Source organism: Crocodylus siamensis, chromosome 5, assembly GCF_052110815.1.
Source record: "Crocodylus siamensis isolate JL-2025a chromosome 5, ASM5211081v1, whole genome shotgun sequence".
Lineage (NCBI taxonomy): Eukaryota > Metazoa > Chordata > Crocodylia > Crocodylidae > Crocodylus > Crocodylus siamensis.
Genome location: NC_143399.1, coordinates 78,756,663 through 78,783,972, shown reverse-complemented (window position 1 = coordinate 78,783,972; position 27,310 = coordinate 78,756,663). Strand labels below are relative to the sequence as shown.

At 45.6% G+C, this 27,310-nt stretch overlaps 1 protein-coding gene across 1 annotated transcript in view; it reads right to left on the bottom strand.

Annotated features, from left to right (window-relative positions):
• Positions 1–714: 714 nt before the first annotated feature.
• The window catches only part of GLIPR2 (GLI pathogenesis related 2), a 34,302-nt gene continuing 7,706 nt past the window's right edge, over positions 715–27,310 (bottom strand). Inside the window, exons 2-5 of the mRNA XM_090049350.1 lie at positions 25,304–25,412; positions 18,250–18,353; positions 3,106–3,183; positions 715–2,521 (exon numbers count right to left, since the gene is read on the bottom strand). Coding sequence (XP_089905476.1) covers positions 2,361–2,521; positions 3,106–3,183; positions 18,250–18,353; positions 25,304–25,412 — 452 coding nt within the window. The 3' untranslated portion in view covers positions 715–2,360. The remainder of the gene's footprint in view (positions 2,522–3,105; positions 3,184–18,249; positions 18,354–25,303; positions 25,413–27,310) is intronic.

The window sequence follows — 27,310 nt, the reverse complement described above, 5'->3', positions numbered from 1 at the left end:
TGATCTGTTGTAGCATTTACAGATTTACAGGGTTAGCCCCTCCATTCTCCCTGTACCAATGAAATCAGTGTGTAATGTGAATGTAATTTATACAGCAGCAGAAGGAACTAGGGGGCAGCATGCAGAGCTGTGATGCCTGTTAATTTGGACTACAAGTCCCAAGAAACCCCAGGGACTAGGGCAAGGGAAAAAGGAAGAGGAAGCTTGAAAGTAAGGAAGCAGAAGAGACAGCAGTGCACACCTGGAACCTGGTCAGCCGTACACAGAGGAATGCACAGTGGAGTTGGAGACCTCGCTGGCTCCGTCACCCAGGACTGTGGACCAAAGGAGCTGGACTCAGACTTGCAGGCTGCTGTTTTAGTGCTCTAGGTACTAAAGACACCTGGGGACAACTCCAGAGATGTGTGGGGGAAATTAAGATGCTGAGAGTATGTTACAACAGTGTTGATGTTTCTTTACCTTTTACCTGTTCCCTCCCTTTGGCTCATTGGCTTGTGACCCTAACTCTATGATTTTCTATATAAAACTGGGAGGAACTCCCCCTTGCTTCTTGTGCCAGTTTCTGAGGCTGCAGGGTTGGCACAACTGGTTTTGCGTTTTGCATTATAAAAGTTATGATAACAAAAGTGTATATTCTGAAAGTACAGTTTCTGGATTAATTTAGCATAGACTGATTTAAAAGACTTGGAAATCAGGCAAATTACCTAGAAATAATTCATATGAAAATATTTATTTTAATCTTCAAATTTTCATTATGTGCATTACATTCTTGTGTTACAGCAAAAAACACCTGACATACAGTACCACAGTGACATATAATCAAGCTGTAAAAATCTAATATACCAAAATTGTGTAAACAAAAACCTTTCCATCTCAGTACTTTCCATGGACCAAATTCTGACCTATCAAATCCCACTGAAGGGAATATCTACAAGGCAGAGCTAGACTCAGTACGAGGAAAACTACCAAGACTTGGTTTTATACTTCTGGGGTAACAAACACCAGTCCCTACTTTATACAGATAGGGAAAATGCAAGTTTTAAAAAAGTAAATTAAACCTGGGTTGTTTCTATATATCCATATAGATATTGTGTTACTACTGAAAGTTGCAAACTCAAAGTAAGCTCTATGGACCAAAATCTTAGTTCACAGATACTCAACTGGCAACCGCAGTTGAGTTTCCAAGGAGATGGAGTAAGATACTGGACTGTTTTTGCCCGTAAAATAAGATACCTGCAGCAGAAATTCAGCTGGAAGTAAAAATGAATTCACAGAATAAAAGTACAAGCTGAAATTTTTCTTCCAGTTGCCATCAGTAAGCTAGGAAGTCTTGTTCCCTCTGCATGGGGGAAAATATGGCCTTCAGTCAAGCTCTTGAACAACCCCAAGCTATCTGAACTCATGAGTAGCCCAAACCAATTATAACTAAGCTAATACCTCTTCAGTTCATCCTGTCATGGTTTGAAAAGGCATCTCTTTGGGATCATTCAGTAAAATTAGAAAGGAGGACCACAGAAAACTAAAGAAAGGGGAGTGTTTGCTTTGTTCTGTAGTGGAAATAATACATCTTTGCTGAATATCCATCCCCAATGCAAACTGTGCTAAGGCAATCTATATACTGTAAAATTTAACAAATAATTTTAGAATGGGAGATACATTCCATCTGAAAATGCATTTAACTATTAAATTTTAGTCTCCCAATTGAATGGAAACATTTTTTACAGCTGTTGTATGACACATCAATTACAGGTTTGCTCTACTGGATTTTCGATAACGTTCAGCAAGATTTTTTTTCTGTTGGTAGAAATGTATGGCTCTGATTTGCACCATCCTAACACACATAACATCCTGAAGTCAAAAACACATGTCACAACTGCAGGAGTGGACCCAAACAACATACTGTACAGGTGGAAACAAATGACTGACTTTCCCATTAAGAAATAGTGGAAAATCAGAATTCCTTTAAAGTACAAAAAAAGTTTTGCTTTCAGTTTTAAACAAATGTTAAAAAATACAAATGTGTTTGATATAATAAGCCTCACACAGAATTCACTCAAACTCATTAATAATCCATATAATCCAATACCTTTTTCCTGCTTTGCACAATTAAAACCTTGGAATTTGTACTTACCCATGCCTTTATATTTCTCAAATGAGTTGATTCAGAACAGGAACACACTTCATAACCTGTGTAGGTCTACTGTACACACTAACTCAAATACCATATATGTATTGCCGTTTCCATAGTTACAGGTAAAAGTTAGTATCAAATATGGACTATCATTTGATTGTATTCAAATTTAAAGATCCCAGTCCACAACTTCATTTTCCATTAATCAGTAAGACTATAAATTTTATCATTATTTCTTTGGAGGAAGAACATTTTGTTCATAGTAACCAGGGTTTACTACGTTTCCAGGTGGGTCGTACCTGGCCACCACAAACGTGGAGCCATCACTTGCTGTGGCTTTTCCAACTCCCATCTTCTTTGTGTTCTTCCAGATCATAGCTGTAAAGTGACCTGGGAGAAAAGGAGATCAATACATTAACTTGGGGCAATGGAGCAGCAAAATTCTTTCAAGTGATTGATCAAAAAATGTCATAAACTAATGGCTAATAACGTCGCAGTGCTGCCTCTGACTTCCAGCTTTGGCTAACCAATCCCCCCAAGCCCCAAAACAGTTCCATTAACTTCAGCAGGGGTTACTTGATAGGAAAGATACATCAAGGCAGGTATCAGTAAACCATATTCAGGAAAAAAAATCTGTGAGAGTTCTTCAATGCTTAATATTTTTTTTTAAGGTTAAAAGTACATTTGCCTTCAAAATTACTACATTTTAAAACTGAAGGTTAAAGAGAGACCAAGACTTTTTCTTAAAAATCATTTTTAACACAGAAATGTTGTTTACTTCCTCATTCCTCCAGGAGTCATAGTTTCCTTCCTCTTTCCTGTTATCATCAGGTTACTGTGAGCAACTGTAAGATTTGCTGTTTCTACTACCTGATTTTCACTATTTTTTGAAAAAGAACAATGAGAAAAGTAAATGAACCACCTTTAAAGTAATTTCTGCATCTCTGAAAGAGAAAGGCCTAGCCTTAACTCACCTGTTCCTGAAGAAAACCCTGGATTTTGAAAGTTGTAATTTTTTATTTCACTGTACCATCTGTCAGCTACTTCCTTTCCTGGAAGAAAAAAGAAGTGATTCTTTAGAATTGCAACAGACAGGATGAACTCAGCAAAATGTAACTGATCTAGCTTCTTGCCTACATCATTCTCCCAAGACTCTTGGCAGGTGTTCAGTTAAAGATGCCATGGGATCTGGTGCATAACCCCAAAAATCACACTTCCTGCCCTGGCTACATATGAATGGCAGGTGGCAAGATTGTGGGATTGGGGATCAGATCCCCATCGTACCATATTGTCATGATCCCAGGCTCCCCCTACACCAGCAAATAGAACACCAGTCAGCCGATTCCTGGTTGTAGCCTTGGAAACATACTGGAGTCAAGGGCTCCAATGCCCGCCCTACCTACTGCTCCCAGACTCTGGGGTGCACTGGAACCCTTGACTCATATCCCCAAGGTTGGGAGCCCCAATAAGCTGCTGCTCCCAGTCTATGGGGTACATCACAGCCGAGGGCTCCAGTCACCCCAGGGGCTGGGAGCCTGACCAGCTGTCACTCCCATCAGACCCCTTGATTCCACTGTGTACCAGAGGCTAGGAGCATAGGTTGGCTGATCTGTGCTCCCAGCATGCAGGGTGCAACAGAATCAAGGGCTCTGATGGCCTCCATGGCTGGGAGCTGCAGGTAGTCAGGACTCCCAGCCTCAAGGGGCACACTGGAGCCCTGACTCCAATGCAGTCCCAAGGCTGGGAACGCTAGTCAACTGATCTGCACTCCCAGCCTCGGGAGCGAACAGGAGTCAAGGGTTCCCATGTGCTCCTGTGGCTGGGAGCCCCAGTCAGCAGGTGCCTGACCACATGTGTGATTTAAGGCATGATGGGAACCAGCCCCAGAGTTATTACAGATTTTTTGTGTAATAACTGTGTAACTTATTCCTTGTTTTATTGCACTATTAATTGCATTAACAAGTGCCTGTGATTAACTGGTTAATGACATCTTAAGTGTACCATCTGCCAGGGGCCTAATAGTTACCAAAAACTGCTGGAAACTAAATGAAGTTGTATAAATATGAACTAGGCAACAATTTTAAGTTCCTTTGTTAATCAGGGTGAGCTCTTAGCTACAGATGGCCTTCCCATTATTGCTAACATACTCTTCAATTCAGCATTATTAAAAAAGAAACTACAGCAGGAAAAAGATGTGACAGAGACATAAATCCTTGGTCTCTTCCGAGACCTTGGACACACACTACTTTTGTAATGTTATATATGCCCTTGTGGTGCTACAAAGAGCTTGTGGCCACACATTCTGACTGTTTGTAGTGCTTCAGAGATGCACGACTCACTATGAAAAGATCTCTATTTCAAAAAGAACTCCTTTGTGGCACTACATGGAGAAGGTTTCTTAGACCGCCCTTCATCCTAGAGTGCTCTATTCTCCCTTCCACCGCTCCAAGGAGAAGGGAGGAAGAGTGTCTAAAGATATTTGTACACCTGAGTATTCGAGTCTGCTCCAAAGTGGCAGATCTCCAGCATATTGTGGGATGAAAAGGTAGGTGTATAAACGACTTAAGTTCCTAACTGCAATAGGAAGCAGACGTACAGCCCTGTTAGCTGCAGTAGCTGTGCTGTTTTTCTGCTCCCCTTCTCTACTATGTTGGCAGAAGGCAGCAAAAAAGCAGCCCTCTGCTGGCCCCTACCTGGAGAGTAGGCCTTTGAGGTTGTTTTGGCATGCTCCAGCCAACAGGCTGTTCAGACACTTGAACATATGGACATATTTCTAACACTACAAAATTCCCCAGACTTTGTAGCACTCTAAATGTAAGGTGTAACCAAGGTCTAAGGAACATCAGCAGGCAAACAGGTGCTGATCTTTCAGAGGGCGTGTTCAGACATGTGCTTTAATGTGTAGTAGCCTATTCTACTGTGCATTAAAGTGGCATGTAAAAAACTGTGCTGTGCTCATGCACGGTAGAATAGGCTACTGCGCATTAAGCGTCACCTAAAAAGCATGTACTTGCGTTACTGTGCATTTAGTGCTGCCCAATCCACATTTGTTTAGTACCTCATATTGGAAGTACTAAATGTAATGATCATTAGGAAAAGTGCATTATTGCATGTGTACACATGCCAGAGAGAATTAAAATAAAAAACCACAGCCACAGTATTGGAAAATCAGTTTGGACCCAAGGCTTTAGGTGCAGCAAATGTTCCAGACACATTAATTTTTGCCTTGAAATCTGCTTCTGTTCCTCATTATGTGCCATCAATCTATGAATATATAATGTCACACAACAAGCCTGATGCAGTATATTTAAGACTCAAGTGGAATGAAGATGTAGGGTTCAGATAACAGACCCCCAAAGCAAATCAGCAATTTAGAATATTCAAACATCTACAGCTGATCTCAGCCTGCATCTTATAAAGCAAAAGATCATTTTTCGTCTTCACTCAGCTCCCTCTCAACTTAAAAAAAAATTAAATATACTGCCAGCAGATACATGTTGGAGGCACAGGCAGTGCTTGGTCACATGTTTTGACTGTGTGCTATTATCAATTCCTTTTGGCAAGAAACTATAACCAGAGTTAATACAGTTTCGAATACAGCACTGCTGCCTTTGGCAAGTATGTGCACTCTTGGGTATATACCTAAAGAGTTCAAACTGAAACCTTCCCAGATTGTGCTCTTACAGCAGGCCTTATTAGTGACATGCAGGATTATAATATTGCTTTTGAAAGATATAGGGCCTCTCCCAAAGTCAAAACCTGTTATAGTGAGACGACACACCTGACATATAGAAAGAGTCCTGTTCAGCAGGTATAACTACTTCGACAAGTTTGGTATGATTTGGAAAGACTTCTTAGAATGCTTTGGTAATTAAATCATTACTCCCTGCACATTTCTCTTTTCATCTGCTGTTACTCCTGCCTTCTTCCCTCCCTCTTTTCATTCCTTTTCTTTTACTTAATTTTTGTCTTTCTTTTCCCCTTTATTGATTACTGATTATGACACATATGTATGTATTTCAGGTTGATATGTGCAATTGATATATATATGTAATTCTGATTTTTGTTGCAATTAAAAATCAATACACTTTTTTTTTTTAAAACCACATTGAACCCCCCAAAAATGTTAAGAATGAACTAAGGTTTCAAGAGTGATTAATTCCCCCTGATGATAGCTGACATATGACAATTTTATCCACAGTCTGTATTTTCCCCAACATACTCCCCGCCATTGCAGTATCAAAGCACCCTTGTCTCTCTGGCTCTTATGGCACACCATGGGGATTTTTACTGTTGGATGCTGCATGACTTTAGGGGAGGGTCCAGCATGGATGTACTTGTGAAGCCTTCTGGACAGATGTTTTATGTGATCGGAGGGGATCTGGACTTGAGAAGCAATACACCCCTTCCAGTCCAAGTTTCCCTTTACCTATGCACAATTGGGAAAGTTAAGGGTGAAGTGATGGTCTGTACAAAGGGGTTTCTGCCCAGGATTTATGGACAGATGCCACTGCAAAGTTTCTCCTTCCTGCTTCCACAGGTATTGATGGTTTCCAGCCCTGTTTTGGCTCCTTCTGGTTCATAGAGCTGAAGTATGTACAATTATTATAAGCCTGGACAAATTTATGAAGTAAACATTTCAAAGATACTCCTCCCCTGTCTTACCTATGATAAAGCCATTCTGATAGATTAATAAAATACTGCCAAACATTTGAAAAAAAATAAAAGAGCAATACATAAAAATAAGGGTATTATCTGGTGATAATATAAAGCAGTTGTTAATAGATTTAAGGTCAAACATTTGCCAGGATTTCCCTGTAATCCCAGCAGTGTGGTCTCCCACCCCTGCTTAGCCCACAAGCAGCAATGGCAAACAAGTAACACACTGCAAGGCAATAGTGTACATCTCTGCTTTAACTTTTTAACTGCCATTGGCCATAAGCAATGTTGGAAAGTCCCATGGGAACACTGCCTGTGAGCATGTGGTAGGCGACTACTGTCTTGAAACATTTTTCTCTGGCTCACTGAGTTTCAACTGGAGAACACAGTAAAGACTCTAGTCTTTGTCTCTAGTTACCATGTTTCTGCTGGAGGGCAGATTTATACGTGAAACTGAATTAGACAAAATAACAAAGGGTTCTTTCATTCATCAACAATCCTTAAAAAAAGGCAAGTCAGAAGAAGGAATCAATTTAACAAAGGGTTCTTTCATCCACCAACAGTCCTTAAGGAAAAGGGAAGTCAGAAGAGGGAGTCAACTCTGATTCTCTGAAGAAGCAAAGAAACCGTCTACAACAAAAACTAGAAGCAGGACTCTGCTGTCCAATCCAGCAACTTTTGTGACCAAGGTATTTGTAGCAGTCCCTTGCCCCACTGCAAGCATGGATGGTGTTGAATGTTGTACCAGTAGCGTTCGTGTCACCCAAAGTTGATTGCATTCCCTCAACCCTTACTAAAATGCTAACCACACCCCACCTGAAGAACACCTGTAGCCCAATTTCCCTGTCACAGAGCATGCAGATGCCCTGCTCCTTAGAGCAGAAACAGCTAGGGAGAGAACCCTAGCAGTGAGTGAGGAGCTCAGCTGCTAGTTACCAGGGCAGCCAGAGTAGTAATAAAGAGGCACAGGTGCTGGTTGCTAGGGCAACCACTGTGGGTCAGCTGACTGGAAGGGGGCAGGGCCTGACCTGAGTTTGTGTTGACAGTTTACTGTTTACAACCATGGTTTGGGTGAGGCTATTAGGGGCTGGAGGAGGCCTTATAGGGGCTCCACGGTAGCGTGGGGACCCCAGTGCCAGAGAGGCGGCAGCATTCAGGGGTGCACCAACCCCAGCCCTGAGAAGGGGAGCGGAGAATTGGAGGCCAGGTAAGGCTGAGGCTGCCTGAGCCCAGCAGGGGGGTCTAGACCCTGAGGAGGAGAGTTGGGGCCAGGCACTGCTACGGCCACCTGAGCTCCAAGGCTGCGGTAGTTGATATATTATCGAATACATCAATGATAGAAGTTGAGACGAACTTGGCGTGGTAAGGGCGCTAGGGGAAATCACAGCCACCCCTATGACCCCGCTCCGTGACATTCTCATTAACTATCTGGTAGGCTAGGGTAGTAATTACACATAAACTGGTATAAGCGATTGGAAATTGGTTCGAATCTGTAACACAACAGGACTAGAGACAGAAGTTACACATAAACAGTTTTAACTGATCAAAAACTGGCTTAAAGCTGTAACAGAACATAAGTACAGTCCACATAAACCAGTTTCAAAATGGCTGAAACTTAAGATAAACGTAGCTGAAAGCAGTATCAGACTTAACTGATTTGGGTCAAACCGGTTTATGGAACTTCTGTCCCAGACTCCTTCCTGGTTTCAGTTAAATCAGAGTCCCTCAGCATCCCAGATGCTTGTCAACCCTGGACTGAGTGAGGTTGGGCTGGGCTGTCTGCTCCAGACAGCAGGGCTGGCCCTGCCCCTCTCCTACCTAGCTGAAGCAGTGAGGACTGGCTGAGAAATAGATGGAGACTGAAGCCACAGCAATGTCCACCTGGCTTCTCACAGCCCCCCTCCCCCCAACACTGCTTGCTGTTCAAGCAGGGATCCCCCCCTCCCTCCCTCTCCTCTCCGACAGCATGGAGCCCAGCTTGCATCTGGTCAGGGTCATGCCACTCCCATGCTAACTAATACTGAGAGGTGTCTGTGAGTGTATGTGTGTCTCCATTTTCACTGGGGCAGGCAGACAGAACAGTGTCTGCTTAGGGCTTTGTGGAGCTAATCAACAGGTTGATTAGTAATGTCCCTTGTTCCTTCCTTGGAAAAGCTGTTTAAGAGCTTGAACTAAAGAGAGGCTTTTGTTTTCTTAATGAGCTAATAAACCTTGTGTTATCAGCACCCCGCTGGCTCCCTCGCCTGTCAGGTTTGCTGCAGACAGTATGAAGAAGCAGAGAGTGCCTCAGAGTGCTAGCCAGGGCCGAGGTCTGGCAACACTGCCGCCCTTTGAGCAGCAAACTGGGAAAAGCCTGATGAAGGCTGCTTCTCCCTGCCACTCCAGGCACACCCCAGATGGCAACTGTGTAGGCCAGGGTGGAGGTTTAAACCCTCCCCATATCAAAGCACCATGCCAGGGCCTCACCACAGCCCCTCAGCTCAGCATTGTGGAAGTATAGGGAGGGCTGGTGTAGAACCCCCTGGCTTCTAGCCTGAGCCAATGCAGGCATGTACCTGCATCTCTTAATTTAAACATGAATGTCTATCCACCTCCAAATAGGTTCAAGCTGTGCAAAGATTGAACCAATTCAGCTCAGTATTTTTTAATGTCTGTTCCTAGCCCAGAAATTCAGTGCACAAAAAACACTTTGAAAATGGCCAACATTGGTTTAAGATGAACTTAACTGATTTAGGCTAAATCAGTTTATTGAACTTATGTCCCAGATACCCTCCAAATTCAAGTTAACTCACAGTCCCCCAGCATCCCAGGATGCTTTGCATCTCCCCTGTAAACTGCCTGTTGCAGAGTGAGTGGGTTAGCCTTGACCCAAGCTGTCTCCTGCAGGTGAGCAGAGAGGTGTGCTCTAGCATCCCTCAGCTTCTTGTCTGGGCCACTTCAAGCATGTGGTTACATTTCTGGAATCAAAAGCAAATGTCAGTTCACTTGCTTATCAATTTAATGTACACAGTTTAGACCAACCTGTGAGGATTGAACTGATTCAGTCTCCAGCTTTTTGACTGTCTGTACTTAGCCATAAAGTCAGTCCCTATAGCTGTTCTTCTTATCTTTTTTAATGTGTTGTAAAAGACATGTTCAGATTCTCCAGTCCAGTGCAAATGCCCAAGATTACATGTTCAACACAGTCAGGCTCTCAACCAACATACAAAATCTCCTCTGTGAGAGGGCAATCCTTGGGGAGATACAGGGTAGATTGGAACAAGTGGACATGGTCAGCGTGCCTTTGTGACAGCTATGGCTAAAACTCCAAAGTAACATTAGTAGCCTAAGGGAACCATCTTCAGATCACAGGACACCACACGAAAAACAAGATAAGGTGGGTGCAAAGGTGACCTCTGCACTCACAGATACACAGGGCTTTACTCACTGAAACTGCATTTCACTCTGCTATTTTTTCTGTTTCTCATCATCTACTTCTCATTGTCTACTTTTTTTGCCTTGTAAAGAAGCTGTGGAATTTTCACTCAACTGTGTAAACACTGCCAGGGCATAATGGTAAATTAGAGGGAGAGGGAGTGGCACCTTGAGTTAGCTCTTTCATCATTGAACAGTGACTCTCTTAATGTGCTATTGCTCAGGGACCTGATACAACGGAGGCTGCACATTATTAGGGCAAGTTAATTATTGATTTGAAGTCCAAATACTTAAAGTGAACTCCACGACTGTACCCGGAGTTCATGAGACAAACTAACTTCTCCTTATTTATTTTTATTCATGGGAGAAAGGGGAGAGAGACGGTTGAGGCTGGAAGGTTTACTTGGTTCTCTGTATTCAAAAACGTTATGCTCCTTTTCCATTTGGGGCCAACCCAACAACCTGCAGTTCCTGCTTGAGAGTTACTATGTGTTTCTGATTCTGCTGGAACTCCAAGTGAGAACAGAAGACACATAGCATCTCTCAGGAAGTACTCACAACTTTCAGGGTCAGTAAGAGGTCAGACCACGGACACTACCACTGGGTTTTCAATGGCTTCTATAGCTACCAAGTTAAAAACAAAATATTGCAAGTCATCCAAAACAGAGTACTAAAGCTACAATTGGTAAAGATCTAAGGTAGGGGTGCACAATTATTTTGGCTGGAGGGCCGCTTAATTTTTAGTGTGTTGTCAAGGGCCACGAAGGTAGCTCTGCCCCTTGACAGGAGTCCCACCCCCTGGTTGCCATCTTGGGACTGGAAATCCCACCCTTAACCCCGACCTTTGCCACTGGAAGTCCCTTCCCTTACCTCCAGAAGTACTCTTTTGGGGAGGGGGTTTTGCCATCTCAGAACCAGAAAAAAAAAATCATATATTAAAAATCAAACTTCTGCTAGAACATATTTTAATTTTATTTCCAAAAATATTTTTCTCCTGATTTATGCATTTTTGTGTAGTGTATAGAGGTGATTGCATAATAGCTCAAAATAAGGTCTTACTTTAGCATATTGTGTGTGAAAGAGTGGGTAGGATATGGGGTTGGTGTGGGTCTGTAGAGGGGTGTGGGTGTGTGTGCGCATTGTGTGTGGAGTTCTTAGGGGGGTGTGGAGTTTGTGGGGGGATGGGTGTGTGGGGGGGGTTTCTGGAGGGGAGTGTGGTATGGTGTGATTGACATGTGGGCACCCTGCCATAAGCCTCCACCATCTATGGTACACAACCCCTGCCGTTGCCAGCAGCACCAGCAGATGGAAGACCCTGGGGGCGCTCATGCTCCACAAAAGGCAGAGCTGCATGCATCTCCAGCTAAGTTCTGGGAGCTTCATGTGGTAGCACGGAGCCAGCCTGGCCCAGCTCAATGGTGTGCAGCTCCCTACTGGAGTGCCAGGAGCTACAGGGAGTCATGTATCATCAGGCCAGGCTGCCTCTGTGCCTCCACATGGGGTTTGCAGCACTCCAGCAGGAAACCATAGGTGGAGGCACAGAGCCAGCCTGCCCTGATACGACACCATGCAGCTCCTGCCTGCAGTGCCAGGAGCCCCACACGTTGGCATGGAGCCAGCCCAGCCCGGCCCAGGCAGAAGGCACATGGCTCCTGGTTGCAGCACCAGGAACCCCACATGCTGGCACAAAGCCAGCCCAGCCTGCCCAGTGTTGCATGTTCCTGGATGGAGTGCCAGGAGCTACACATGGCAGCACAGACCCCACCCAGCATGACTACACATGGCCACCCACAGCTCCTGGCTGGAGTGCCAGGAAACAAGGGGAACCACAGCCAGGCCAGCTTTGTGCTTGCACGTGGGACTCCTGGCTGGAATGCCAGGCGCCCCATGGGAGATGGAGGCACAGAACCGGGCTGGCCCATCCTGGCAGTGTGCAATCTCTGAAAGGCTAAAACTCCCACTGGCTTTCAGAGGGGTAGCCACAGAATGGTAATTATTGCCTTTTGGAGCGGTCCCATGAGCTGGAAAGAATGGCCTGGCAGACTGAATCTGGTCCATGGGCCATATTTTGTCCATCCCTGATCTAAGGGGAGAGATCCAGTAAAAGAGCTAAAGTGAGACTGAGATGGAATTTAGATGTCTCCCCTGCACTTTATCTCTTGACAATTTAAAATGTAAATAATACAGGTAGGGTTTTCTGCACGTGGGGGATGAAGCTTGGCCACAGGCCTCTGTGCTGGCCTGCCCCACCTTGTTTTACCATCAGGGTTCCTGGGAGCCACAGTGTTGGTGTGTGTGTGGGTGTATGCACACGCACCCCCCGCATCCTGGACTTCCTTACCCCGTCCCATATTTCCTTCAAAATAATATGGTCACCCTAATTATAGGGCAAGGATATAAAAGATAATGACAAGCTGGCTGAATATGGACCACAGAGCCGTGTCATCCATCCATGGGGATTCTGGAGGAACCAAGAATTCCCTGGTGGAGCCCACCACAGGTTTCAGGGTACAGAGCCCTGTTCAAGATACATTTTGACAGTAAAGGGGCCAACAATGGCTAAGTTAATCTCTACAGCTCCTTTGGCTGATAGTACTGTTTGCCCTGCTGCTGCTGGGTCCAGATCCAGCCCACAGGGAGGCCCATGGTCTGGATCCAGCCTGAAAAGCCAAGTAAATTTGCTATAGAAAAACTGTGACATCAACATTTATGTCACACCATGCACATGCATCGTTCTGTTCAAAAGGCACAGTCTGTCAAATACATAACCCTTCCTTGAGTTGTGTTTATCTAGTACATTCCAACGCTTTCAACTTAGTTTCCTAGCTGATTATTTGTATGGCTGAACAGGCAAGGCTGAAGGTTTCAGAAGCAATGCATCCTAAAACCAAATTTTCTGTTTTCGTCTCTTGCAAGGACTGGTCATTGCAAGCAGCAGGAGGTATAGATTCTTCCCCCAACATACATTAGTAGTGAAGCCAGAGCTGACATTCCAAACACTATAACAAGAGATCAGTTGATTTTACAGCACACTTCCAAAGCTGCTAAGCTGACAAACACGTACTATGTTTGTCTCTAGTTGACTATCTGGCAGCAGAACACCAATGACTCATGGTTTGCTATTTCATAAGAAAGTCTCCATATATCACCCCAACTATGGCTCATAAGCCCTGTAAGTTTATATCCTCATCTGTCTGGATGTGACATTCACACTCGCATCTTACATAGGGTTAATTGGCTTTTTAGCCACTCCCCTTGCACCAATGGCCAGCCAGCCAAGTACGTGGTAGTGCTAGAGCAAGCAGCGAATTGGTGAGCTGCATCTGGGTACTCAGAGTGGTCAGTGTGCTGTGGTTGCATCCCAGAGAATAGAAGGGGGTGCTGACTTGGGATCAGCACCCTCCCACCCCCGCCCAGGGCAGTAGGGTTTAGGAGGTTTGAAAGTTTGCCCATGGAGCAAAGGAGTGGGAATGGTGTATTTTGTGATGCTGAAGGAATAAAAATAGAGGGCTTTATCTCCCTAGAGCAGACTAACAATGCCCTGGAACAACCTGACTAAAACAGATGAATGATGAAAAATGTAACTTTGTGTGACTTAATGGCATCACAGTGTACACATGCAAGACTTCTCAGGGTATTAAATGATTCTGCATCATTGCAAACTAAACTACATCTGTTAGTTAGCTGATACTGATCCGACTGCCAATAAGTAGCCTGGCAGCTTGTAGAGCAGCATCTAGCTTGTAGAGCAGCTTGTAAGTCTGCTGTGGGGAAGGGGCATAGGTGGGTGGGAGAAAGAGAAAGGGCATGGGGGGAGCAAATTGAGGCCTCTGTGGTGAGGGAGGGAGTGGGGCAGGGGCAGGCACTGCCCAGCTGGGGAAAAGGCAGGGCACAGGGAGGAGCTGCGAGTGGCTCATCCAGTGGGCACTGGGGTGTGTGGCTCCTGCTGTTGTGCACACCACCAGGGGAGTCATGGGGGGCATGTGCCCCTGCATCTGTTTGCAGAGTGACGGTGGGCTTCCACTGTGGGCTGGGGCCAGGGGTGGTGCAAGGGTCTTAACCATGGGGAGGCTGAGCTGCACTCAGGGCAGGTGGAAATGGTGCTGGGAGGGGGACTATGGGGGGGATCAGGGCTACAGCCAGCCCAGAATATGCCATAGTCTCCTGTAGTCCCCACTCCTAGCACCACTGCCACCTGCCCTGAGTGCAGCCCTGGCCCAGCCTCCCACTGGGAAGAGCCCAGCACCACCCACCGCTCCAGCCTGAAGCAGCAGCCCACCCTTGGCCTGCACACAGATCTGGGGGGCAAGTGCCCCCTCTGCCTTCCCTGGGGATGTGCACAGCAGCAGGAGCTGTCCCCTCCTCCTGTGCCCCCCCTCCCATGCCCCCCAGATGAGCTGTTCACAGCTCTGTCCCATGCCCCACCCCAGCTGGGCAGTGCTTGTCCCAGACCCACTCCCTCCCTCCCTCTCCATGGGAGCCTCAATCTTCCCCACCACCCCTTCACTCCCCTCCACCCCTTCCCCCACAGACTTACCAGCTGGATTGTGCTCCCCAAGCTACCAGGCTGGCTGCGTGCATGCTGCAACTACACGCACGCACGTGGCATTTATCAGCAACAGTACCAGCCACACCAGCCAAAAAAAGTTGATTGCCAATAATGTCAATCTTCTTTTTATCAGTGCTGATACGATATGGACCAATGTACTGGTGTACCTTTGTCCATAACCCCTCATTTCTCACTGTGTTCCCTTAATTTCTCTGGGTCCATTTTTGTTGTCTTACTTTACATCCACTATGTATCCTAACTTGTAAGTAATCCTATTGAATAAGCTATTAAAAATCACAGAATAAATCATGCAGGATAGTACATTTCCACATAAGAAAATACAGCAGATTGGCACTCATTTTAAACAGAAAACAAAACATGACTACTTTTCTTCTTGCATTTTTCTAATCTTACTTTTTGTAAAAAATCTAAAAATATACAGTGTTTACTTGCATACTACACATACCTTTTCCTCAAAAATCAGTCCTCTGAAATTGGGGTGCATGTCTTAAGCAGGGAAGCTGATTTTCCTTCACTGAAATAGAAGTATGGAGACACTATGCTCGAATAGCTGCCAAAATGACTGCCACTTCTCTCATTGCCAGTAAATAGCAGGTTTGGAGTTCAGTGTCCCAGCTGTTCAGACAAAACTACTGTTAATTCCTTAGTAGCTGTGAGAAAGTTAACACCGTAGCTTGTGCCTAAAGCAGCTACTGAACTGGCTGGGGCAACTGAGTTGGTGCATGCAGCCAGTCACGACTGCAGAAGAAATTTTCCTCCTACATTCTGCCTTCCAAAAACAAAGTGTGTGTCTTATTGGGGTCATATAGTATGTGAAAATGTATGGCATTTATTCCCCAGTCCTCAATGACACAGAAAGGTAGGAAACTAAAATGTAAGTTTCCTTAAAAAAACCAGTCAAGTAAGTACATATTTACTGGACCTAATTTTATGTATAGTATTGAATCTCTCCTTTCTGCCATCCCTCATATATTTCCTAGCAGACATGCAGAAAGTTTGCCAAGTAGGTTATGCCTGTTTTTTACTACATTTTCTAAATCTGATTTTAAAAAATTCCCCAAAAGCTCACTTAAATATTTCCATTGATTAAATAATTTCTTGTTTGATTTTTTTATTTTGATGGGAAAACCGGATAATCAATTATTCCCACAGCTTCCTTACAGCCTCTTCTGCTTCATCTACATTGTGCTTGCATTTGTAAGTGGCAAGGAGTCACCCAGGTCATAAGGCAAACAGGGACCACCAAGGACATGGTGTATATAAACCCTATGTACTCCCTAGGGAGTACAGGCAGTAATGTCCCTCTCCTCTCCAGGTTGGCTTCCTATAGGGCTTGTTCATGTGCCATATGGACTGTTTTCTTGCTACCCACAATACAAGTTACATGCAAAATGTGGTCCCAAGTATCTCTAATACTTGCTTTCAGGTGCAGTGACACATGTGGGATGCCATCAGGATCCAGTGGAGCACTCCATATACCACAGAAGCCCAAAGGAGGGAGTTGTTGCATAATGTGCTGGGTTATTGGCAATTGTGATGTTATGCATTTAGGCATAGAAAAAAAAAGTCTGCAACTCAACTTCCTTAGGATTGGAGGGAGAACACAATTGCCTTGCATGTGTTAGAAAATGGAAATACTTTTCAAACCATAGCCTGTGTTATTCCAGAAAACTTATAATATCATTTAAAGGAAGTCTAAAAACTCATCATTAGACCACTACATTGTCAAACCCTAATTATTTCTGAAACATTAAACGTGCCAGCATTCTTGTGGAAAAAGTCTAAGAATCCAAACATATAATAACCACTTTTTTGACAGAATGTGTACCACGTTGGAAGTTTATTGAGTTTTCCTTCATCTAGAAAGTAAATTGGAAGACACTGTGTCTCTTTGTCAGCTGCCTGAATAGACACTGAAATACAAGCCAGTTTCCAGCCTCATTCAGCAGGATACAAATTAATTATCTGGATGGAACTGCACAAGAAGAAAATGAAAAAAAAAAGAACCAACTCCACAGGGACAAAGCCTAAGCCAACAACTGAGAACAATTTTCTATATACAACTAGCTTTCATCCTCAGGTACTTACAAAGGTCCTACTCTACACAAAATTTAATAGAGTCAAGACGATCGCAGCATAAAAGTGATAACTGTAGGGAACAAATAAGACGGGTGTCAGATTTCTCAGCAGGGCATACAATATTGTAAATAAAAAATTAGGTAAAGCTATACAAGAAGTACTCAACAAAGATAAAAGAGGTAAGGAAACAGCGTGAAGGTTCCATGGAGGTGTAAGCTTTATTTCATCTTTTTCTGGCTCTCAACTAGAATTTTATAAGTAACAAAGTTATATAATTTTACTTTTCAGAAGTTTTTGTGGAGCACTGATCCTACTAAAAAGGAAGAATTAAGATCAGCTAACAAAGCATAGCCACTGTGTTAACCTTATCACATAGCTGTGCTTTCCCGTACTACCTGAGGGACAAAATGCTAGTAGTCATGAAGTGAACCAAAATGTGTAGTGACTTTTCAATATTAACAAATATCCATAAACTGACAGAGCTAAAAGAGTTATGGGCCAGGCCAACTTCAATATAATTTCAATGCCTACCTTCCTCCGGCTTTTTTGAAAACGCTAGCAAAGGGTGATAATGCAAATGTTCACTTTTAATGAACAGAGAGATTAACCCAGTGTTAACCCAGTACACCGGAGAGGAGATAGGGATGAGCAAGAGCACACTGAAAATTATTCTGATTGAGAGCTCATCATATGTTGCCTATGTGAGAGAGTTTTAATGAGAGCTCAGTTCTTTTAACAAATAAACTAAAGGCTGCCAAATTCATATCATTTTTGGATTACAGAGTATTTAAACAGGGGATTCAGAACTGAACAAAAAGAGGTGGGCACAATGTCCTTAAGTATTTTAATGGAGCAATTTCTATATTTCATAAACAACTAGATTTCTCAAGCTTATTGGCAATCTTGGGCCAGGGCTTATGGTGTGTTAGGATGATGCAAAATAAAAAGAGAGACAACAAAGAGGATGTAAAAGGTTCCTTCTCCATCCCCACCCCCATGAAAGCAGTAGGGCGGAATTTGTTTCTAGCACTCAAGACTGCTCTTCAGCAAGGACTTGGCTGTTAAATGAGTACATATACTGCAGCATCAAAGCCTCTACTCAGAGCCCACCAGCTTACTAGCTCCTTATCCTGATATCACCAGGTCATGTTAGCTGCTGCATATGCTTCTCCTTTTCAGAACAGAGGTTAAATAATGTTCAAATGCACATCCCTATACCAGAACCAGGGAACCAGGCTGGGAGGGTTCCTGGAACAGAGGAAATACCTTTCACTGCTCTTCCCCCTGCTGCTGGCCAGCACAGAATATGGCCTGTTTTACTATTTTTATTTCTAACTCAAAGTAACAAGACGTGTATACTAAATACTGTTGACAGAGGAGGAAAAACTAAATTTACCTGGCTGATCATAGGAAGCCCATGCTAGGTTTTCTCCACATTTTCCATTAGCAGATTCAGGGCTGTGTTTGAGGACTCTTGTGCTAGCCAATGCTTCTGCATACCTAACAAAGAAATCCACAAATTATATCACATACCAGCGAGAGAGAAGCACCAGCTTGTATGGCATGCAGAGGAAAAAATCAGAGTAGAAGGTGGGGATGTTACAAACCTGTTTCTGAATTTCCACATACCTATATGGTAGTGAACATAGGCAGCAGAAGGGCAGCAAGGGGGTGCGGGCTAACATGGCTTAGCCCCTTATGGCAGGGCACTGCTTGTGCCTGCCACTTTAAGAGCCCAGCCAAGCAGCCAGCAGGCGCTTGATTGTGGCAGCCATTTTAGATCCCTGGCTGCCTATATAAACAGAACAGTTCACTGCTAGCGGTGCCCAGAGCTGAGGGCCTGGGGTTCTGACTGGCTGGGAGGTGAGGCCAGGGCCAGCATAGCCAAAGGTCCTGGGGGGGCCACACCTGTAAGGGGGAACAGCTCAGGGAGCTACGTAGCCTAGAATGAAGGCAGAGTAAGCCACCTGGAGAGATCCAGGTGGGGTTCAGACTAGAGGATTCTGGGGCCCAGACGAGCCAATGATGTTGACAGCAGTGGGTGCCATCTGCGAGGCTTGGGCTGCAGTGTAGGGGAGGAACAGAGCTGCAAATAGTGCCACCTGGCATCAGGGTAAGAAATGGGCAATCTCCTGCCTAACTAACCTCTTAATTAGATAATAAGGCATGGCAGATGAGAAGGCGGGCAATTGGCCCAGAAACAGGTGGGTGAGCCGTTGGTAGACTGGCCCCGAGAAGGCCCCGTTACACTTTTCCCCCACTCCCCAAAACACAGGGCAGCAGTAGGGCCACAAGGCAGACTGGCCCTGGGCTTCTACAGTAGAGGTGTAGAGGGGCACATGTGCAGTGGTGAAGGAGGGAGTGGGGCTGGGGGCTGGGCAGGTGCTGCACAACTGGGGCAGTGAATGGGACTGAGTCGCAAGCAGCTTGTCCAGGGGACACAGCTCCTATGCATACCCCAGGAGGACATGGGGGGGGGGGCGTATGTCCCCGGATCTATGCAGGGCAGGTTGCTGTTGCAGGCTGGGGCTACACTGGACTCTTCCTGGCAGGGGGCTGAGCCAGGCTGTGCTTAGGGCATGTGGCAGTGATGCTAGGAAGAGGCTAGGGGGGCTTCAGCCACCCCAAAATTCACTGTTGCCCCCCAAACCTCACTCCCAGCACTGCTGCTGCTCACCCTAAGCACAATGCGGCTCAAATCCCCTGCCAGAAAGAGCCCAGCACAACCCCAGCCACAGCCCACAGCAGATCCAGGGGCACATGCCCCCCCCGCCACTCATGGCTTTATTCCAGCACCCACTCCAGTTGCGCAGGGCCTGCTCCAGCCCCACTCCCTCCCCTCCACCCACAGCTCTTTACCCTCCTCCTGCCCCTTCCCCCACAGGCTTACCTGCTGGGGAGGTGCACACGCACGTTCAGCCCTGTCAAATAATTTTTTCTCCCTCTGCCTACGGTAATAGATGCACTGAAATATACCCAGGTTGAGAGGGCATGAGGAAGGGAGGCCCTGAAGAAGTTTTTGTGAAGAAGTCTTCCATGGGAACATGACTCACTACGGCATATGGTCTGGAGATAACAAGAAAGCACCAGCCTCAAGTCCTTGAAATCTGTGGAGATTTGGAGGAATGTAGGGGCCCAGACTGTCTGCTACTTCTATAAGGAAAGAAAAGGAAGAACATACAGGAAATGCCATTAAATAACACACCCTGGAGGGCTAACTTTCCCCACAGAAACCAGGTGCATAGGGGCATTATGACATGGGATCTGGGTTTTCCATCTGCCATGGAAAAACTCAGACTTTCTCCTTTTAAAGGAGGAAAACCCAAGAAACTGCAGATTTCCCCTTGCAGGCTAGCAGAGTTCCAGCCTACATGGGGCTGTTTGGAGCTGGGGGAAGTGGGATGCCTGGGGTGCCACACTGCATGTGGCAGCCAGGCAGCAGTGAAGAACAGCTCCCACAGCTCCCTGCAGGTAATTTTACTTCGGGGGGGGGGGGGGCAAGGCAATGCATTGGGGGTGGGGGTGCACAAGCCACACAGTGTGGGAGCAGGGAGGGCACAGACAATGCAGGGGGGGTACATGCCCCCCCAGATCTCTGTGCCCACAGTGGGGCATGGGGCTGTAGCCAGGCTGGACTAGCTCTGGGCAGGAGCCACCTCTGCAGCCCAGAAGATGGAACCCAGCACAGGAGGGAGTGTCACACTACCATGGCCACCGAGATGAGGTGCAGCAGCACAGAGTTGTCTCCCACTGCTGCCAAGCGGGCAGGGGGCAACTCACCTTGGCAGCCATGGCAGTGCAGCACAGTACTCTCTAATGCACCATGTTCTAACATGGAGCTGCAGAGGCAGCTCCCGTCCAGAGCTGGTCCATCCTGGCTACAGCCCCTCACCACACAGTGGGCACAGAAATCTGGAGCGGGGGGCACATGCCCCTCCCTACATGGCCTGTACCCTCCCCACCCCCTGCCACATCATCTGTGCCCACACCCTGATGTGTTGCCTGTGCCCCCACAGCCCAATTCCCCACCTTCTTCCTCATACACTGGGGGGCAGGGGGCATCAGGTCAGGAGGTAGAGGCACCAGCAGGGCTGGGGGGGTGGGGAGGGCTGGTGTTCACGGATGAGGTGCACTGGAAGAGCCAGGGGGCTGTGTGTTGGGAGTGAGGAGCACAGACAGGATTTGAGGGTGGGGGGTACTGCAGGTTGCGAGTGAGGGGCAACAGCATGGGCAGGGGCAGGGCACTGGCATATCAGGGCTCCTCAGCACTGCAAAACAGGAGAGGGGACAGCTGCAGCTCTGATAAACAAAGTAGGCAAGGGGAGCTCTGATTTCTTTTTTTCCGCCGTGATAAAACCAAAATCAAACACCAAAATATATAGGTATTTAGAATTTATTTTATTATAATGATTGAGGCACTGGTAGGCTTCCAAACTGCTCTAAAATTGTAAATATATCAATAAAATATTGTGTCCAATAGATAGATATTACACACACACTAGCGGCATTTCATTTGTTTGCAGAAAAACGTGGATTTTGGGGGGTTTAATAAGAGAAGTTGTGATTTTTTTTTTAAAGAGAATTGGGGATTTTTTAAATAGAGAAAAGCAGGATCCCTGTTATGACTTACAAATCAAAACACAAAGAATGGACAAATATACAATTGTAGCCACTTTAAAAGGGGAGAGGGAACTACTGCTTGGATGTAGACAACAGAGGTTTCTTCTGTCAGGTTTGTGTGACCTTGTAGAGTAAGCTAAAACACCCCAATCATGACCCTGGTCAAAGTAAGGTGACACCTGACCAGTGGTGTAGTGCTTAAAGCACCGTACTAATAAGTTCCATTTGTTCTGACTTTTCTTTGCTATCTTCTATATATGCATTTTTCACTTGTCATGAAAACTATTTCCTATTAACGAGGGTAGACATCTCCCCTTAGGGATATTATAATCCAATTGCATGCTCTTCCACCCCTGCTGGCTTTCCCCACCAATGCAAGGATGGGCAAAATACAGCCCATGGTTCCTGGCACTGCTGGGTGCCAGGCAGGCAGGTGGGGTTGTTTCTGCCATGCCAGGCAGGCAGGACTGCTTTCACCCAGCGCTGACACAGTGCAGTCAGCTGTGGAATGGGGTGGATGCCCCAATCCCTGGCTGGAACCTGCTGCTAGATTCTACAGCTGATGTCAGCAGCACGGTCCTTAAACGCTGCCAGGACCCACCCAGGGCTGCTTCTACCATGTCAGGGGGCATTCGGGTCAGGGTGGGGATGCTACAGCTCCCAGGGGCAGAGAGGGGAGAAAAAGAGAAAGTGTGGCCCTTGAGAACAGACCAAAATTCATTAAGTAGCCCACCAGCAAAAATAACTGCTCACTCCCCGCCTTAGCTCATAGTTTAAAACTCTTCTCTAACCTCTTTAAGCACCAGCAGTCTGATTTAATTTTGGTTCAGATGGAGCTCATCCTTCTTACACAGACATGCCCATCCCAAAAAGGTTTCTCATAAACTAAGCCCCTCCTACCTACACCTACATACTATGCAATTCTGCCTGTCATTTTGGCCCAGAATATAGAACGAGAAGGACTCCTGTTGATAAAAATCCAGCAGTAGTGTTCTTCTATCTACATTTTAGCTTTTGGGGAAGGGAGGGGAAGAAGGGGACCTGGTTCTGCCTTTCTGATTTTTTGTGTTTGTTTGTTGTGTGTGTGGGTTTTTTTAATATAAGGGTTTATTTGGGTTGGGTTTTTTTTGCTTTTCTTTCAAGTTTGCAATTCTGGTTTCTTTTGTCTATCAATCTTTTCTACATTTTATCTAGGAGTTCAATTTAAAACAATGAATTTAAGATTGTGAATTTTATGGACCAGTTATGTCACTTTTTCCCCAGTTTGCCATAAAGACATTGTGGAAGACCAAGTCAAAGGCTTTTTAAATCCAAGTAAAAAAAGGATGGCACCTTCTGTCAGCCTGTTATTGATGGATTCTTTGATAATTTTCTTAAAGATCTTTACAAGGGTTGAGATCAAACTGATTAGCCTGTAGTTCCCTGGATCTTCCTTCTTTCCATTCTTGAAGATAGGCACCACATTGGCCCTCTTCAAGTCTTCAGAAACCTCACCCAAGTGCCAAGAATTTTCGAATATCCACACCAATGGCCAAGCTAAGATGTCAGCCACGTCTTTTGGCACTCTTGGGTGCATTTCATCAGGGCCTGCTGACTTACAGATGTCCAGCCTCTCAAGGTGCTCCTTCACAGTGTCTTCACCAAATGTAGGCGTATGGTCACCTGTAGCCTCATAGTCCTGTGTCCTGTCAGGCAGGGTGATCCCCTTGGGCTGGTGAAAAACTTACGCATAGTAATCATTAAGGAGATTAGCTTTTTCCTGGGAGGCGGTTGTCAGCTGCCCCATTTGACTCAGCAGGGGTCCAATGTTGTCCTTATTTTTCTTATGACTTCCTATGCATCTGAAAAGGGACTTTTTATTGCCCTTGATTCCCATAGCCAACCTGAGTTCAGTTTCAGCCTTGGCTTTTTTCTGGTCTGTTCTGTACACGTGCGGGCCAGTGATACATAATCCTCCTTTAGAGGTACTACCTGGCTTCCAACACTTATAGGATTCTCTTTTAAGATTAAGCAGGTCCATGAGATCCCCATTTAGCCAAGGAGGTTTCCCAGCCCTTTTTTTTACTCCCTTTCTTGCAGGCCAGAATGGTCTTTCCTTGAGCTATTAGGATTGTATCCTTAAGGAGCGACCACTCATCTTGGACTCCCTTCCCTGTCGGATCATGATCTTTCAGGATCTCAACAGCCAACCTTCTGAGCTTTTGGAAGTCAGCTTGCCTGAAGTCAAGGATTTCTGCATTGCTGACTGATTTGCCAGCTTTGCGATGGATAAGGATCGACTTGTGATCACTGTTCCCTTCGATCCTCAGGTTGCTCACTAGATCATCCCCTTCGGCCAGAATTGGATCTAGCAGAGCCTCGCCTCTTGTTGACCCATGGACTTCTTGAGTCAAATAGAGCTCATCAATGCAAGGAAGCTATGTAACCAATCAGATCTGGCTGAATGTTCCTCCCATGAGATGTCAAGGTGGTTGAAATCACCCATGACAACCATGCACCGAAAGCATGCAGCCTCAGCTAGTTTTCTAGAGAATGGGTGGTCAAGCTCTTCCTCCTGGTTAGGAGGTTTGCGATTGACTCCTATGGTTATATCCCCTTCACTATGTTCTCCACGTTGACCCCAGAGAGTTTTGAGTTGCCCTTCTTGGGTGCAAATGTCAGCTAGTAGAGAGGTGTACTGCATCTTGACAGAGAGAGCTATACCCTGACCCTTCCTCTCAGCTCAGTCCCTCCTGTACAAGATATAGCCATCTATACCTGTAGTCCAGTCATAGGTGGAGTCCCACCAGGTCTCCATTATCGCTATGTGATCATGTTTGTTATTGCTTAACAGGAGGGCCAGTTCCTCCTGTTTGTTCCTCATGCTCTTGGCGTTAATGTACAGGCAGCTAAGCCAGCCATTGGAAGCCATAGGCTGGAAGAGTCCAGAGGAGACAGGAGAGAGACACACACATGATCAGAGGTCAAGAAAGCAGGCCTCATGAGGAGAGGCTGAGAGACACAGGACTCCTCAGCTTGGTGAAGTGTAGGCTCAGAGGGGACTTGGTGGGAGCCTACAAATACATCAGGGGTATACATCAGGACCTAGGAGAACATTTGTTCACCAGGGCTCTCCTAGGGAAGACTAGCTCCAATGATCACAAACTACTTGGAAGACCATTTTAGACTGGACATGAGGAAAAACATCTTTACTGTCTGAATCTCCAGAGTCTGAAATAGACTCCCCACAGAAGTGGTGTAAGCACCTACTCTGGACACATTCAAGTTGCGTTTGGATGCTTACCTTGCTGGGGTCATCTACCCCCAGCTGACTTCCTGCCCCTTGGTCAGGGAGCTGGACCCAATGATCTTGCAAGGTCCCTTCCAGCCCTAATGTCTATGAAATCTATGGAATTTATATTCTGGAATTTCATGTATCTTTATTTATGGCATTTGATATTAAGTACCAAGTCCTAAACTATGAGGAGTGTACGGTATCTGATTCAGTATGGTAACTTTCCATGTTCCTAAACTATGATTTTTTTTTTTTACTCCAGAGCACAAAATAACATTACCACGAGATATTTATCTATCATAAACTTATGTTGATAACTTTGAAATTATTGTCTCTCTCCACACCACCATGAGAGAGACTCATCTATACAGAATCATCATTTATAGATGTATTGTAGAAGAAAGGCAACACTTCCACTAGTGGGTGTTATCATACAAACATGCACAATTGTTGCAATATGAATAATCAGAGCCAAATGTTAGCTGATAGAATATTGTACACCAAACCACAAATGTGATTTAAAATCTCACTTTAAGAAAGAAAGGACTAAACTCACTGTTGTGCTCCACCATTTAACGCCTTACAAATCTTTAGTGGGGGAACTCCATGCTTTTTTCTGTAGTCATTGTGGGTTTTTAAGACCTCTTCAGCAAATTGTTTGGAAGCTGAAATAATATAAAATAAATATTCAAGCATTCTATCAAATACAGATTTAATAACTATAGTCACATATATTATTAATAACATACAGTCATAACTATATCAAGGGCTTTAGATCTAACAATTCTATAAGGCATCCTATATTATTTTAAATACCTATCAGTAGGGATGTACTCAAATCACAGAGCCTGGGGCCAAATTTCAAGGATTCAGCACAGCCCTGGGCTTCAGTTTCATGGGCAGATCACAGCCGCTCCCCCAGAGCCTCTGAATGGTGAAGGCAGCCAGCAGACACGTGGGCTGCCACTTCCCCACTGCCTTGGCCTAGCCCTGCTCCCTGCCCTGACCTGCATGGAGGGCAAAATAAGCATACCCTCATCTCCTGCCCAACACCAAGTAGATGTGGGGACTGGTTACTGCTGCCCCACACTTCCCTGGCCAGGCCCCACTGCCTCCTCCAAACCCTGGCCCAGCTCTGCTCCATCTCCCACTTTCTGCAGCACCCACTTGCCATGGGATGGGCCCAGGCCGGCTGGACAGCTGTAAGCTGTCAGGGGTTGGGGGGAAAAATAACAGGGCTGGACCTTGCAGGGATGAGAGGCTGCATGTGGGCAGCCTTCTCACCCAATCAGCACCCAGCAGCAGGGGCAGCAGCCAGCCTGACCCCTGCTCAGGGTGGGAGGGAGAAAAACTTTTTACTTTTACACACAGCTTTGCTTTTTGCCCCCACTCTTTTGTGGGGCTCCTTTTTAAAGTATACTTTACTCCCATTATACTCCATTTAACACTGTACACACTATGAGGGGGCCTCAATATAAACAAAAATAATCAGGTTATTTGAAATACTCTGTATTGTATTGTAATATGATGCTCAAAGAAAATGAAGTTAATCTTTTTATTCAGTAACATTTAATCTACTTCAAGAACCCATTTCCACATAACAGTCAAATGGCTTGATGCCAACATACGTTAATATTGCAAAATATTAAATGTAAAAGGTCACTTGCCTCAACTCTATTAACCAATACTAGGAAAATTTGTGGACCTGAAAAGGAAGCTGAACAATATTAAAGACTGAAAAAGAAACCACAAAGTGAGAGGCAAGATGGGAATTTACTGGAGATATTTTGTTTGTTTTGCTCTGAATATAAATTTGATTTTATTTCTTAAGTGCTTCAGAAAAATTATTGTTTGAATCCTGGTGAGCTTGGGGTTTTCAGGTAGCGCAGAAGGGGCAAGGCTACACCGCAACATTCTGCCGCCAGAAGAGAGAGAGAGAGAAAGAACCTTTAATTTTTTAAATATTTATTATATTAAATAATATATAATAAATATTTATTATAAAAATATTTAAGACAAACGGTGAAAGTGCAAAGGTATGTGACCCTCAGGAGCCAAGCATGAGATCTGGGGGGGGCGCAGGTCCCCCCTACCCCTCCAGAGTGCATGCAGCAGCAGGGAGCAGCCCCTACCCTGCCCAAGCCCACAGCAAGCAGCCCACCCACTCCCACCCTGTGTACAGATCTGGGGGACGTGGGTCCCCTGTCCCCCTAAGACTGCGTGCAGTGGTGGGAAGCTGCCCCCCATGCCCCAGGCAAGGACCCGCAGCCCCGTTCCACTCCCCTCTGGGGCTCTGCGGCCACACATTGCGGCCCCAAGCCCACTGCCCAGCTGGACAGCAGCCCCAGCCCCAGCCCTACTCAACTCCTGCCCTCTGTCCCTACAGACGCCTCAATCCCCCCACCACACTAACCTGCAGGAGCTGCTCTCCAGGCTGGCTGAGGCCAAGTGCATATCCACATATGGTGCACCCTGCCTGACCACCCTCCTTCCACTCCCTCGCAGCCCCCTGTAGGCTGGAACTCTGCCAGCCTGCAGAGGGCTCATTGCAAAACTGCAAAAT